Here is a 15,835-nt window from a genome sequence, read left to right as displayed (position 1 = left end):
ATCGTCTCGAGAACTGGGTTGGTCTCTCTGAATGTGTCCTAAACTGGTTCAGAACGTACATTACAGGGAGGAAATTTTTCATCTGTCTTGGAGATCATGTATCAGAGAAACATGATCTAACTTCTGGTGTTGCACAAGGAAGCTGTCTTGGTCCCCTGCTTTTCTCACTGTACATGCTTCCATTAGGTGATATTATCAGAGAACATAATGTCAATTTCCATAGCTATGCTGATGATACACAACTATACATTTCTGTAGAGCCAAATCATGCAGATGCCTTAAGCTCCCTCACTACTTGTCTATTGGCTATCAATGATTGGATGAACACAAATTTCTTAAAACTGAATGAAGATAAGACAGAGATACTTTTGGTCGGCCCCAAAGCCAAAAGAGAAGAACTCTCCACAAGACTTGGGAACCTGAATCCTTCAATCAAATCAGAAGTAACAAGCCTGGGTGTTATCTTAGATTCTATCTAAGTTTTAATTCCCATATAAACAAGGTGACCAGAACAGCATTCTTTCATCTTAGAAATATTGCCAAGGTGCGGCCCTTCCTAACCCAGAAAGATGCTGGAAAGCTAACTCACACATTTGTTACAAGTAGACTGGACTACTGCAACGCCCTTTTTACCAGCCTCCCAAAAAAGTCTATTGAGAGGCTTCAGCTTATCCAAAACTCTGCAGCTAGACTTTTAACAAAAACAAGGAAGCGAGAGCATATCACTCCGGGTTTAGCTGCATTGCACTGGCTCCCAGTGTAATTGATTACATTTATATAGCGCTTTTCAAGGCACTCAAAGCGCTTCACATATGGGGGGGGGGGGGATGGGGGGGTAACTAAACTCATCCACCACCGATGTGTAGCACCCACCTGGGTGATGCACGGCAGCCAGTTTTGCACCAGAACACTCACCACACATCAGCTATCTCAGTGGAGAGTAGAGGACTGAAAGAGCCAATTAGGTAACGAGGGATGATTAGGTGGCCATGATGGAAGGAAGGCCTGTTTTTTGGGGGGAATTTTGCCAGGGCACCGGGGTTACACCCCTACTCTTGCGATAAGTGCCGATGGGATCTTTATTGACCACAGAGTCAGGACCTCGGTTTAACGTCTCATCCGAAGGACGGTGCTCACTCACAGGACAGAGTCCCTGTTTCTGCCCTGGGGCATTGGGGATATTATTCATGAGACCAGAGGGAAGAGCACCTCCTACTGGTCCAGAAGCTCAACCCGCATCAGACAGCTTATTCCACCATTGAGAAGGAAGCCTTGGCTTTGGTTTTAGCGGTCAGGCATTTCGAGGTCTATGTAGTCAGCAGTGATCAGGTCATGATGGTCTACTCCGACCATAACCCGCTGGCCTTTCTGGCTAGGTTCCGTAGTGCTATGGAAGATAGGAGGAGCTATAGGAGCCTCCTCCTACAACCTTACAGTCTGGTTGTCAAACATATTGCTGGCAAGGACAACGTTATCGCTCTAGGAGTTAAAATGGCATTGAAGTGATTGATTAAGGTTGTAGAGTTGTGGTTAATGATTCCCTTTAGTTTAAGTGCCTACTGCCCGATATAGAGGTCATAAAGGCTGAATTACGTGAAGCCTTATTTTCATGAAGAATAGTGAACTTGTAGAAATGTGTTTATCATTTTATGTTATGCAGGTTTGACCCTCTGAATTAAGTTGAGGAATTTGTAAATAATAGAGGAAAAAAGAAAAATAATTTTCCTTTTTGTTTTGTTTTTTGTTTCGGGGGGAGGAATGTCACTGTCCAACTGTCTGTTATAGCTGTCATTGAGAATGGGCTATTACGATTGGCTGTCGAGGCTTAGGGGGGTGGATAATTGGCAAGAAGGAAGTGATTTGAAGCTGCTCGCGGGAGAGAGGAGACAGTTTTGAACACCACTAGAGATGATGGCGACAAGTTCAGTGCCAATCCTGAGAGAGACTGACTGATTCAGACCGGGGGCGACAACGCCCCTTTGAATTTTCGTTTTCGTTAAAGTTCATTTGTTAGTGTGTCGTGTATCGTTTTAACTATGAACGTTGAGGCCAGACCTCAGCATATCGCAGCTTGGGCTCTCCACTGAGCCGCCAAGACGCCCACCGGAGGGAGGACTGTGGTGAAGACTGGCCGGTGAACCAGAACGATATAGCAGTACCGAGATGTGGCAAGGTAGGCCCAGTCCCCCTTACAGCCATGTCGCAGCCTCTATGCCAACGTTAGCCCATTAATTTTCTACTTGTTATGTCCTGCTGGCTCTGTGATTCTTCTAGGAGCCAGAAAACCTTGACAGACATAGTTGCTCATGCAGCTAGGGTTGTGACAGTTGTGTTACAAAGATACATTTTTAAGCAGTTTCATCTGACAGGTTCTACATCCGTATTTGAAATTGTTGAGAGATGTAGAATCATCAGCATCATGAAAGTATTCCATTATTCCACAGTGATGTACCTGTGAATTAATATAGCAGACTTTGCAGGGCAATGGAGGGGATTCATTTCAATGTAATGATGGTTTTCCAAAATGGCACATATCCATTTTGAAAAATCATCATTGCCCAAAGTTAATTATTCAATATCTCTAAAATATAGAGAATCCAGTCTAAAAAGGTATTATTTTTTTGGCAATCAATAACTTAACTTAACTAACCCTTTGTAGGGGATGGGTGTCATTTTTCCAATGATAAATATCTCACTTTGGAATGACACTCTCAATGTATAAACAAAATAAGTATAGTGCTGAACATACATACAGCTGCTGAGTGGGTCATCTAGAAAAATTATTTGGTTACATATTTGTCTCTCAGGGATTGGCACTAACTGTGGCAGGACTGTAATATTTTTGTATCTGAGAAATGGGTTAATCATGCTGTAAACTGTAAAGGCTAATCTGTGCTTTTACCACTTATTTCCTAAGAAATATTGTTTGTGTAACAACAATGATCCAAAACTCATTCTTACTACATCTTAAAGGGGGAAAATGACATAAAATGAAAGAGTGCTTGAAGGTAAATCATATACTTTTATTGAAGAATAAAAAGTGTCCTTGATATACCCATCATATTATATGATGAGAAACAGACTGTCAGCCATAGTGTGTTTTACTCAGCTGCCTCTTTTCCCTGTAAAAGAAAGACAAAATAATTTAGTTTATTTTAGGCAATTTTTGATCACAATTAAACATTTTATTTGTCCTATTTATTTTAAATTAGGTATCTCTACACTACAGTGTTCATGACACACCAATTCAGTGTTTTATTTTCATAAGTTGTTTATTGTTGTATGGCCTCAGTTACCTTGCCAGAGTCACGGCTCTTAGCTCTCAGTTTGTTGACCTGGGACTCAGCAATGTCAGCACGCTCCTCAGCCTCCTCCAGCTCATGCTGAACCTTCCTGCACTTGGACAGATGAACGTTGGCTTGCTCCTCCTGGAATGCCATAGAGATAGTTAAGTGTTTAAAACTCTGAAATGACCGTAGTTTTGTTTGTTTGAGATGTATATTATACATCTAGTAGTTATACACCCATGCAAAAAACATAATATTTTGCCCTTACCGCTTCCTCAGCCTGCCTCTTGTAGGCCTTCACCTTCAGTTGCAGCTTGTCTACCAGATCCTGTAGCCTGGTAACATTTTTCTTGTCCTCTTCAGTCTATGACAGAAAGTAAATATGCAAGTGTAAATGTCTAGTAATAACTATGTATATTTGACTGATATGGATGCATCAGCTATAAGTCAGACTATACCTGGTAGGTGAGTTCCTTCACTCTCCTCTCATATTTGCGGACACCCTTCACAGCATCTCCTCCTCGTCTCTGCTCTGCCTCAACCTCTGCCTCCAGCTCACGCACCTTCAGAAAAGAATCAGACATTAAGAATCCATTTCTTTTCTGAAACAGTCTTACATTTACTATGCAAATTTTAACATATTTCTCTTACTCTAGACTCCAGTTTCTGGAGCTGCTTCTTGCCACCCTTCATTGCCAAGTTCTCAGCCTCATCCAGGCGGTGCTGCAGGTCCTTGACAGTGACCTCCAGGTTCTTCTTCATCCTCTCCAGGTGAGCGCTAGTGTCCTGCTCCTTCTTCAGCTCCTCAGCCATCATGGCAGCCTAGAAAAAATAACATGTGTATTAGAAATGTCAACAAAAAAATTGGAGTAAAACAAAGAAAGTAACAACTGCAATTTAAACCTACATCAGTGATGGCCTTCTTGGCCTTCTCCTCTGCATTCCTTGCTTCCTGAACAGTGTCATCTACTTCACCCTGGACCTGGACCAGGTCAGTCTCCAGCTTCTTCTTTGTGTTCAGAAGGCTTGTATTCTAAAGGAGAAAAGAAAACAGTTTAGTCATGACTATAATAATATACACACATTATTTTCAAAATGTATAGATTTGTGAATTCATGAAGAAATTATTTTGTTTGTTTACCTGAGCGTGCAGAAGGCCAACACGCTCACTTGCATCCACCAGCTCTTGCTCAGCCACTTTGCGGCCTCTCTCTGTCTGTTCTAGAGCAGCCCTAAGCTCTTCAATTTCAGCCACCATGAGACCGTTCCTACGCTCCACCATGGCAGCCTGCTCCTTGACGTCTTCCTGTGCTCTGAGAGCATCATCAAGGTGCAATTGTGCATCCTAATGCAAAAAATATCAAGAAAATGTTTACAGAAATATCAGAATGTGGCTACACTAACAGTGTCTATGTATGTCTGCACAACTGCTGTGTGTCCTACCTTCAGTTGTCCCTGGACATTCCTCAGCTGCTTCTGGGCCTCAGCAGCCTGGCGGTTAGCATGACTCAGCTGAATCTCCATCTCATTCAGGTCTCCCTCCATCTTCTTCTTGATTCTCAGGGCATCATTCCTGCTCCTGACCTCAGAGTCCAGAGTGCTCTGCATGGAGTCAGTCACCCTCTGGCTGTTCCTCTTGATCTGCTCCATCTCCTCATCTTTCTCTGCCAGCTTTCTGTCAACCTCACCCTTAACCTGGTTGAGCTCCAGCTGGACACGCAGAATCTTGGATTCTTCATGTTCCAGTGTTCCCTAATGATTTAAAAAATATTAAAATAGAGCCATTCCTACCTTTTGAATATTAAATTGGACAGTCTTCCATTGTTTGATTAACTATTTAAATTTCTTGTAGAAAATACACATATTAACAATTGCAATGCTAAACTCTATAGAAGAAATTTTACCTCAGCTTCCTCAAGTGCTGTCTGGATTTCAGCCTTCTCTGTCTCCACCTGCTTCTTGGACTTCTCCAGCTCATGGATGCTCTTTCCAGTCTCACCAATCTGTTCAGTCAGGTCTGAGATCTCCTCTGCAGAAAGATTTGTGTGTTTAATATTGTTAAATCTTGAAATGTAGATTATATAGTTAATTCAAACTAATGTACATAGATCCAGCCTGTTCTCATTTCAAGCCAACCTAACAGCAAAGTCTAACATTTTCTGGAAGGAACTCACGTTGCAGGTTCTTGTTCTCGCGCTTCAGGGTCTCCAGCTGATCTAGAGCTTCCTCATAGGAGTTCTTCATCTTGAACAGCTCAGTGCTGAGAGAACGAGCCTCTTTCTGAGCTCCTTCAAGCTCTGCCTGACCCTCCTCATACTTTTGTTTCCACTCTGCCAAGACCTGAATAAGATGCAACCCATACAGTTGACATAGTTTCATATTCATCAATACAAAAACAACTGATTATACTTCAAGAAGAAAAAAATGCTACCTTGTCAAAGTTCCTCTGCTTCTTGTCAAGGTTGGCAGCCAGCCCATTGGCCCTCTCCACATCAATCATGAGGTCCTCCACCTCACCCTGGAGCCTCTGTTTGGTCTTCTCCAGAGAGGCACACTTGGAATTCACAGCCTCAATCTGCTCCTCAGCTTCCTGAAGGCGCTGGGCAAGCTTTTTCCTGTTGAATATTTGTAATTTGTCTCTCAATGAAAATAAGTAACTGAAGCCTTAGTCTATTGCTTGATTTTCTGACTAGGCCTATATCAAATACAAATAAATTATGCATAGATGTTTGAAGGGCAGGATTCATGGATGGAAAGTACATTTGAAATATACGAACATGGCCACCAAGAGCACTATGCTCCAGTTCTGAACTGGGCATTGATGTGTGGTTTTGGATTTTACTCACTTGGACTCCTCAAGCTCCTCAGTGCGCTGGATAGCATCAGTTTCATACTTGGTCCTCCACTGGGCCACTTCACTGTTTGCCTTGGACATTCCACGTTGCAGCTCAGCCTTTGCCTCCTGCTCCTCCTCAAACTGCTCCCTCAGAAGATCACAGTCATGGCGGGCTGATTGCAGTCCGTGGGCAAGGGCATTCTTGGCCTGTTAAATTAAAATTTATTTAGTGTGCAAAATTTCCAAACTTACCACCAAGACTCAATGGATACTTAGTAGTTTCTTACCTTAACCTCCTCCTCAGTCTGTCTCTTCAGCTCCTCAATTTGCTGTGTGAAGGCCTGCTTGCCTCTGGTCAGTTGGGAGACAAGAGCTTCTTTCTCTTCAATCTGACGTCCGAACTCGCCTTGTGTGAAAATTGGAATATTGCATCAGTTTTGTATGCTCAATTTCTCTGAAAATACACACAGCAGAACACCCTGTTTGAATTTTGAACTATACATACCATTTTCTGTCAGGAGACGTGCTTTTTGTGCACTTAAGTCATTCATCTGACGGAGATTTTCATCATTCTTGGTCTTGATTTCACTGAGTTGATCCTCAAGAGTTCGGCACATCTTCTCCAGGTTTCCCTAAAACCAATAAAATAATACTATTTTAATGTATTCAGCCTCTATTTTATTACTGGATCTAAGATTAGATTTTTAATGTTACAAATATTTAATAAAAGTATATAAAAGCAAAGGTACATAATATGTACCTTTGCTTTAGCAACAGCTTCCATGTTGCTGGAAAGGTCATCGATCTCCATCTTGTATTCACTCTTCTCCTTCTCAAGCTTCTGCTTGACACGCTGGAGGTTGTCGATCTGTTCTCCCAGCTCTGCAACACTGTCGGCCTGCTTCTTGCGGAGAGCAGCAGCGGTGGCTTCATGCTGTAGGGTGGACTCCTCAAGGTCACGACGCAGTTTCTGGAACTCTGCCTCACGCTTCTTGTTCATCTCAATCTGAGCAGCAGTGGCTCCACCAGCCTCCTCAAGTCTCTCACTGATCTCTTCAAGTTCCCTGGAGAGGTCAGCTCTCTGCTTCTCAACCTTGGCGCGAGCAGCACGCTCAGCTTCAATTTCTTCCTCCAGTTCCTCAATTCGGGCCTATTGAATGTAAATATGATAATTTGCAGCAAATGTTCACTTTAATTAAAAGCCATGAAAGAAATTTAAAAATACTGAAATATTATGTAGTAATTGTGTCACCTGAAGCTCCTTGATTTTCTTCTGAAGCTGAGCACCCAAGGACTGTTCATCCTCAATCTTACTAAGGAGCTGACTGGTTTCAAAGTCTTTCCTGTGAGAATTGTAGATAAAGAGAGTAGTTACTAACATTCTATCCATCCAATCTACCAGATCATCAAACACATGTGATTGGGTCTGTCATGAACAAATGAAATGAAAAATAAAATTAATTTTACTTCTTAATTTTCTCCTCAGACTGCTGCTTATCATTCTCAAGATCCATGATAGATTCCTGGGCCAGTTTCAGATCACCCTCAAGCTTCCTCTTGGTTCTCTCAAGGTCCATACGGAGCTTCTTCTCTTGCTCCAGGGAACCTTCAAGCTGCACATTAATACAGGCTTTTAATTATCAAGTTCAAGAGCAAACCTATCTTTTTTGCTAATCATACTGACTTCATAAACTCACATCGTCCACTTGCTGCTCAAGCTTGGTCTTGGCCTTGGTCAGAGTGTTGACTTTGTCTTCCTCTGCCTGCAGGTCATCAAGAGTCTGCTGATGTGCTTCTTGAAGGGCTTTCTTCTCCTTGGTCAGCTTAGCAATACTCTCATCCTGAGAGGCCATCTCCTCAGTCAGGTTCTTCACCTAAAATTGTAAGAAATATTTAGTTTAAAATGGGTGATTATTCTAAAGTCATTTGTTTTACTAGCTAGTGTGAATATTCATGAACCTTGTTCTCAGTGGCATGTTTCTCCTTCTCCACTTTGGCTAAGGTAAGCTCCAGGTCATCAATGTCCTTCTTGAGCTCAGAGCATTCATCCTCCAGTTTCCTCTTTTTGGCAGTTAGCTCAGCATTGATTTCCTCCTCATCCTCCAGTCTCTCAGTTGTCTCTTTGAGTTTGGCCTCCAGCTGGATCTTACTCTTGATAAGTCCCTCACATCTCTCCTCAGCATCTGACAGATTCTCTGATTCCTAGTTCACAATGAAACAAAAAGGAAGTAACATGTTAACATATTCTGGACAAGACATGAAAAATAAAACTAACCCTAAGCCCTTTATATTAGTCATACTTAAAAAAAAATTAACACTTTCGTCTTACAAAGTTACTAAGGTTTAGTGAATGCTAATAATGTTATTTGAAGATTAACTAATGCAATAAAAATGAAGTTAATCATTTATATATTGCATGATAACTGATAACAGATTATAACAGTGGCTTCTGATTAAATTAGTTAACCATTTATTAACATTGTGGTATCTCAGTTAAGAAATTTAAATTCAGCATTAAGTATTGGTTAATGATTAATATTTTTTTAAAGCAATACTAAACATTGTTTGGGTGGCTATTACACAGTTGCAACTAATGTTTATAATATTTATTAAAAGTATAATAAATGACTTGTAAACATCAGTAGACTTTTTTGGGTTGCTATAAAAAATATGCAACTGATGTTCACTGTACTGAGTAAATGGTTTTGGTAAAAGTTTTTTGTAAACAGTTTTTTTCTTTTTTGGATCGCTTTTATAAACTTCCAATCTATGTCAGTGCTTTTTAGTGATGTAAGTACATAACCCTGTTTCCTCAAATGAAATAATTTACAGCATAATCGTTAGTAAACCCTTAAAAGCCCAAAAATTGATTATTTGATAGTTCACAAGAAAATAATACTTAACTAATGTTAAATAGTGATAAGTTACCAAATTATTATGGATGGTTATTGTTACCAAGCTGGCTAGTGAAGTCTACTCACAGATGACACTTGCAGCTGCAGGTCATTCTTCTCCTGCAGAAGAGACACCATCTTCTCCTCTAGTTCCTTCTTCTTAGCCAGGGCCGTGGCCAGGTCTGTTTTCATCTTCTCGTAGTTCTCCTTCATCTCGGCCAGCTCCTTCTCAGTTTCAGCAGTCTTCAGAAGAGGTTTGATCTTGTAGTACACCTTCATCCATGGCCAGTGTTTGACATTCATGAACGAGCGGACGTTGTACTGGATGGTGTAAACGGCATCCCTATGGAAAAAAAGTTGCTGTCATGGATAAAGTCACTTTTGGATTGGGTGGTATATGACAGAAATATTTATTTAGAATGGGCTGTTTTCAACATGCCTTGTCGCCGTCATCTTCACAAACTCCTTCCTCATGAGGTAAGCACGGCAGAGAGCCTGAGTCATGGAGACCAGAGAAGCAAGCTTGTCATCTCTCATCTCCTCAAGGGTACCCAGCAGACCAGCTTTGAAGAATACCTGAATACAGTAGATAAAATATGCCATTATTGTTGATTGATTTGGAACCATAATGGTGTTCACTACAACAAAGTTAAATAAGGTAAGCAATGTGTTTACCTTAGTGTGCCCAAATCTGTATTCGTCATGATTAACATCAATTGATCCAAGCAGCTTTTCTGAGGCCTTCTTGTTGTCAATGAACTGGCCCTCAGGGATGACACCAGCATTCAGCACTTTGTACCTTTTTGAAAGAGAGATTGTGTTCATGGTGAGCACTTTCTCCTCATATCTTGCATCAAAAATCCCTTATAAAACATTCAACAATACCTCTGCTTGAAATCAGCATAGAGGATTCTGCTGGGGAAGCCCTTTCTGCAGATTCTGATACCCTCCAGTACACCGTTACACCTCAGCTGGTGGATGACCAGGAAATTCTCCATAAGACCTGTAAAAAAATTGTGTTCATTTTGACAAAGTAATGAATCCCAATCACAATGATTCACTAAATGACTATTAAGATCAGACACTAGAAAGATCATGTCAGCTGACAGTGTACCTGGAGTCTTAGACTCATTGGGAATGAGACAACGCACAAAGTGGGGATGGGTGCTCCTCAAGTTTGTCATCAGCTTGCCCAAGTTCTCCTAGAGATACAAGATGAAACCAAATGTTCTTTGTGAAAATCAATAAATTTGAGTATAACTCCAAACTGAGACTTGATGTTGTTCTTAAACCTTACCCTGAACTGTGAAGACACAGTCTGCATGGAACCACCCTTCTTCTTGCCTCCCTTCTTGCCACCACCAGACTCTGTTTTTCAGTTGATAATTTTAAGGCAGAGAGGAAAGTTAAACTTTAGATCAACACATGATGAAAAAAATCTATATTGCAGAAAAATGATTTCAATTTTTTCAAAAGTATATCACACCTTCAACAACAGGGGGATACAGGACAGGCAGCAGCTTAACTGAGGACTTCTGGTAAAGCTGTATAACAGACTCGTTCAGGGGATCCTTGTTCTTGTCCAGCCAGCCACAGATATTGTAGTCCACAGTTCCAGCATAGTGCACCAGGGAGAAGTGAGCCTCAGCCTTGCCTTTGGAGGGCTTTGGCTTCTCAAATGCTCTGTTTTTACCAAGATGCTGGTCATACAGTTTGCTCTTGAAGGTTGTGTCTGAAGCCTTGGGGAACATGCACTCCTCTTCAAGGATGGAGAAGATGCCCATGGGCTGTATAAAAGGTGCAAAGAGATACATCATGAAAAGGCATTGTTGTAGCATTCAAACAATAATTACATAGTCACAACATTATTGTGTACCTTTTCAATAAGCTCAATGCAGGCAGCCAAGTCCATGCCGAAGTCAATGAACTCCCAGATGATGCCCTCCTTCTTGTACTCCTCTTGCTCCAGGACAAACATGTGGTGGTTGAAGAACTGTTGCAGTTTCTCATTGGTGAAGTTGATGCACAGCTGCTCCATGCTGTTGTACTGTCAGTGGATGAAGGATTATCTTAACCTCTCGTAATGTATGATAAAACTATGAAAGATTATGAAATTAAGCAGTCTATCCATTACCATGAATGCATACTTACATCAAAGATTTCAAAACCAGCAATGTCCAGCACACCAATGAAGAATTGCCTCGCCTGCTTGGTGTCTAGCATCTGGTTGATGCGGATGACCATCCACAAGAACATCCTCTCATAGATGGACTTAGCCAGAGCACTTACTGAGTTCATGACCTGAAGAAAATAGACATTACAGTGAATTAATTTTAGTCTAACCTGAGCAATGTTCAGAATTATTTGTAATTCAGGCCTCTTCAAGTGTGTGTAATAAAGTATGGCAGAATATACAAATTTATATGTTTGATTTTACAATGCTAAAAGGGTAGATATATTACATAATTTAGCAGTGTAATCCTAAGTGAGTTTTTTTCTTAATTGGAGACAGTGTTTTACAGCTAACAAACATGTCCCCACAAACAATCATTACAAAATAAGAATCCTTTATTCCACTTGGATTAATTAAAAAATGTTGTATTAATGATCTGCCAAATGAGGAATCCTAAACTCTGTTAGTATGATTTTTAACAATTTATCTACTAAATTATTCAAGCTGTAAGGGTGTGACTTATCTGTTTTTAATATAAAGAAATTGTGTAAACCAAAGAAACAAGAGAATGATGTATCTTGCTCACCTGGGGTACAGTCTGTCCCTTGGTGACAAACTCATTTCCGACCTTCACTCTGGGGTAGCACAGAGCCTTCAGCATATCAGCTGAGTTCAGACCCAGCAGGTAGCCAACCTTGTCAGCATCTGAAAAATTCACATGAAATACATTAGAGATATGTGACAATGACTGTAAAAGACAATATAACAGAAAATACAAACTTAACTGCTGTGATGAAAAATGTACTAACTTAATTCCAAAGCTATTCAGACTTATCCACTTTGGGATGAAGTTAATACTCACCCTCTGTGCCGTCTGGCTCAGCCTGCTCTTCACGCTGCTTCTGCTTGAACTTCATGCTACCATGGTGGAGCACAGCACCGGTAAACTTGTAGATGGCCATCTTTTCATCAGCATTGAAGCCCAGAATATCAATAGCTGTCTGTATTCAAAAAAGGCATTGACATTGAGTAAAAGTCTGTATAGAAAATACATTTTACAGATTAATTGTGATGGCACATTGAATGTATAATAGATTAAGAAAATGAAAGCGCAGATCCCTCACATCAGTGGCAACCAACTCCTCTTTGTCATCAATGCTGGCCACAGTGATCTGACCCTGACTGCACATGGGGAAGTCATAGGGGTTGGTGGTGATGAGCGTCATTTCTGGAGATTTAAAAAGGTTTAAAGGAATGAGTGATTATGGATTATGTAAACAGTTTGTGTTAGGGTTAGCACGATCAGTTATTCATCTTACCAATCAGCTCAGGCTTGTGGTTGGTCATCATCTGGTAGAAGATGTGGTAGCCTCTCTCATCAGGAAGCTGGAACGTCACTCTGGACTTCTCCAGCAGATCTGTAAGGGTTGTTCATAACTCAAAATCTGATCCACTGATTATGGCAGCCATTTTCATTCACCATAAGAACTTTTTACTTACATGTCTCAATGTCAGCACTAGACAGTTTACCAGATGTGCCGAAATGGATTCTGATGAATTTACCCTGTTTGAAGGAGCATACTATTTAATGTAGCTCTACACTGGCAATATATAATGGAACAGGTTTTTTTTTCACAGGTTGAACTGCTTCCATACTTACAAAGCGAGAGGAGTTGTCATTCCTCACAGTCTTGGCATTACCATAGGCCTCCAGCAAGGGATTGGCTGCAATAATCTGATCTTCCAGTGACCCCTGTAGTTCAAGTTTTAGATTTTAACACTGATATCTGCAAATTTCTATTTTTTATTTTCACAAATACTTTCCGTGTTCTCAGAAATTTAGCTTGATAGTATACCTGTATCTTTCCTGCTTGCTCCTTCTTCTTCTCTCCTCCACCCACTGAGATTGTTGCAAAGTACTGGATGACACGCTTAGTGTTCACCGTCTTTCCAGCACCAGATTCTCCACTGGGTATAGATAGATTTGAAGAAATTCAGTCAAAGAATTTTATTATATTAATGGTAAAGAAGATTATGAGATGGGAAACTTACGTGATCAAGACAGACTGGTTCTCCCTATCTGTAAAAGGAAAAATTAAGAAATATATTTCTCATCTATATAACATAAACCCAGTTTATTGACAATTTATACATTTTCTTGACAAGGACATACCAGTAAGCATGTTTTGGTAGGCATTGTCAGAGACAGAGAAGATGTGGGGTGGGGCCTCCATACGCTTTTTGCCTCTGTAAGCACTTACAACCTCAGAATCGTACACTGGGAGCCACTTGTAGGGGTTCACAGTGGCACAGAACAGCCCAGAGTAGGTCTGAAGGGGATGAGAGAGATGTGAGCACTTACAGTATGTTATATATGAGTCCATGCACAATATTATACTTTACTCCATAGGCAGAATATCTTACGTAGATCATCCATGCTGCATAACGCTCTTTGAGATTATACAGCACAGAGGCTTCATTGAGATGGGTCATCATGGCCATGTCCTCAATTTTGTCATACTTGGGAGGGTTCATAGGGGTGACCTCATCCTCCTTAACTGTCTTCTCCTGAAATATTGATACACAATTTCAGCTAGTGTTGAAATTCCAACTGCAAGTTGCACTGTCGTGAGTTTCATGAAACTTCAGCCTACCTCCTGGGTGTCAAGGACTTTCACGGTGACTTTGCCACCGTCTTTCTTCAGGATTGTACATTTAAGGTACAGCTCCTTAGCATCGACCACATAGGCAGCACTTTTGGCATCAAAGGGTTTGTTTTGAGCCTCAATCCTCTCCATCTCTGGTTTACGAAGGTAAATGGCGGCCTTGCCATAAATGGCCATCTCCGCGTCCGTACTCATGGTGGCGACTTACTTCTGTGTGGTAATTCCAAATAAAGTATAATCAGACCCATGTGCCAAGTTCATGTGGTGGACCATCACCTCATCACCTAATACAATTCATCTAAACAAGTAAATACATCCACCACTATACCATGTCCATGCATTATCAAGTTGGTCTTTAACATAGCTGATTAGCTCATTTGTAGTCCCTTTTTAGGCTGGGCTGATGAGCTGGGCTAATGACTTTAAAATGTAGCCTATGACTGAATTTTGTCCAAAATGGATGAAAATCAACTAGGACAAACATAACAGGACTAGCATAAATATATTTTTACATAGTATATATGAAAAAAGTAAGTTGTTCTTACCTGACCCTTTCTCTCAGTCAAAAGTAAAGTATATTCCACAATCCTGTTGAAAACATGTTATGTTTAGAAAAAAAATCCATGGATTCATTGTTTAATGAACCTTTGCTATTATACAGGTTATACTGTAAGCTAATTTCACAAAAGTGGAACTAATCATTATTGTGTAAAGCATAATTGTAGAGAATCTCACCACAAGCTGGAACTTCACAGGTCTTCTACCACACACACACAGGCTCCTCTTGGACTGCTTTTATTGGATTTGTTTTGCCAGCAAAGCAGAAGTTAAATGGGTAACACACCAAATGTGGTGAAGACAGCCAAGGCATATATCAGTTGAAACACTTGTTCCTCGCACATACATCTTCTTATGTTTCAGGTGTCAAATACTGAAGCCACCTACTGAATTTGGGATAATGCTTACTTTGAATAAGAATAAATAACTATTATTTTAGGCCTTTCAGTAAATAAGCAGTTTTATTGAAAGCATACCAATTACACTAATTATCATAATTATGCTTTTATGCAAATTGAAATTGTTTTTAGTAAGGAAGAAGAATATGAACTAAATTTCATAAAGTATTTTCATAGTAATATTCTTCAATAATTACATAAGGAATATAATAGAAAAAATAATTTAGCATTACTGATTATACACTGTAAGAAATACCTCTGTTTAATTAACACACACATATCAAACTATAATCAAAGTGACCCTACAGACACAGCCTCAAATTCCTTTTTTGGCTTGATACCCAGTGTTACACTTTGAATGTCAACTTGTTCCTATTGATGATGCAATATATTTCTCAAAATGCTGAGTAGGATGTTTCTTTTTAAGACTGAAAGAATGAAAGATGGGAATTTTGCCTTTATTTCATAGTTGAGAGAAAGTCAAAAGTGATTGGAGTACTGCAGGTGGGGACTGAGCCAGTAGATGGGGAGCTGTTCATAACAGACAGAATGGTTGGACCGACTGTATCAAAGACTTTGTTTAAAAGATTGGTGGCAATAATATCTAGAGGACAGGATGAGGATTTCATGTTGAATATAATGGATAAATTGGAATATGTTGGAGTGTAACTTTATTTGAAATTCTCTCGTATGTATGAGTGAAGGACATGTTTTCTGCCCTTTTGATCATTCTGTCCATTCAGTTCAGTAGATATAATGAAAGCAAAACAATTACTGTTGCAGATTGAATTGTTGCAAATAATTCCTATCATAAGCCTTATTTTAGCAAAGATGACCATGAGGTATATTGTTATTTTTATTCTTTTTTTATATCTTTATATTAACAAAGAAATACTTTATGTGTAAATGTGTTGTAAGGTAAATAATATATAAATTAAGTCAACACTGGAAACTAAACTGTAACAGATATCACTGAAGTGTCAACACATAAAAAGCAACCATGTGAAACCGACACTTGACACA

The 15,835-nt window shown here is 40.0% G+C and overlaps 1 protein-coding gene across 1 annotated transcript; it reads right to left on the bottom strand.

Annotated features, from left to right (window-relative positions):
- Positions 1-3,101: 3,101 nt before the first annotated feature.
- On the bottom strand, positions 3,102-14,051 carry LOC139920358 (myosin heavy chain, fast skeletal muscle-like). Its single transcript, XM_078286526.1, has 39 exons — positions 13,845-14,051; positions 13,615-13,755; positions 13,364-13,520; positions 13,243-13,270; positions 13,047-13,158; positions 12,851-12,943; positions 12,691-12,754; positions 12,510-12,608; positions 12,315-12,418; positions 12,053-12,191; positions 11,777-11,895; positions 11,169-11,318; positions 10,894-11,064; positions 10,504-10,804; positions 10,315-10,385; positions 10,132-10,219; positions 9,903-10,020; positions 9,693-9,816; positions 9,457-9,593; positions 9,105-9,360; positions 8,083-8,325; positions 7,821-7,997; positions 7,591-7,736; positions 7,376-7,466; positions 6,884-7,273; positions 6,629-6,755; positions 6,411-6,529; positions 6,134-6,330; positions 5,719-5,902; positions 5,462-5,627; positions 5,192-5,316; positions 4,731-5,039; positions 4,429-4,632; positions 4,195-4,320; positions 3,939-4,109; positions 3,746-3,850; positions 3,556-3,651; positions 3,297-3,428; positions 3,102-3,122 (listed from the first exon to the last, which is right to left on the bottom strand). The coding sequence occupies exons 1-39, from the start codon at positions 14,049-14,051 to the stop codon at positions 3,102-3,104; spliced, it is 5,808 nt and encodes a 1,935-aa protein (XP_078142652.1).
- Between the last annotated feature and the right edge of the window lie 1,784 nt (positions 14,052-15,835).

The sequence above is a fragment of the Centroberyx gerrardi genome, chromosome 2 (assembly GCF_048128805.1).
Source record: "Centroberyx gerrardi isolate f3 chromosome 2, fCenGer3.hap1.cur.20231027, whole genome shotgun sequence".
NCBI classification, from domain to species: domain Eukaryota; kingdom Metazoa; phylum Chordata; class Actinopteri; order Beryciformes; family Berycidae; genus Centroberyx; species Centroberyx gerrardi.
The sequence above is the reverse complement of the archived record's forward strand: the minus strand, read 5'-3'. Positions and strand labels throughout refer to the sequence as shown.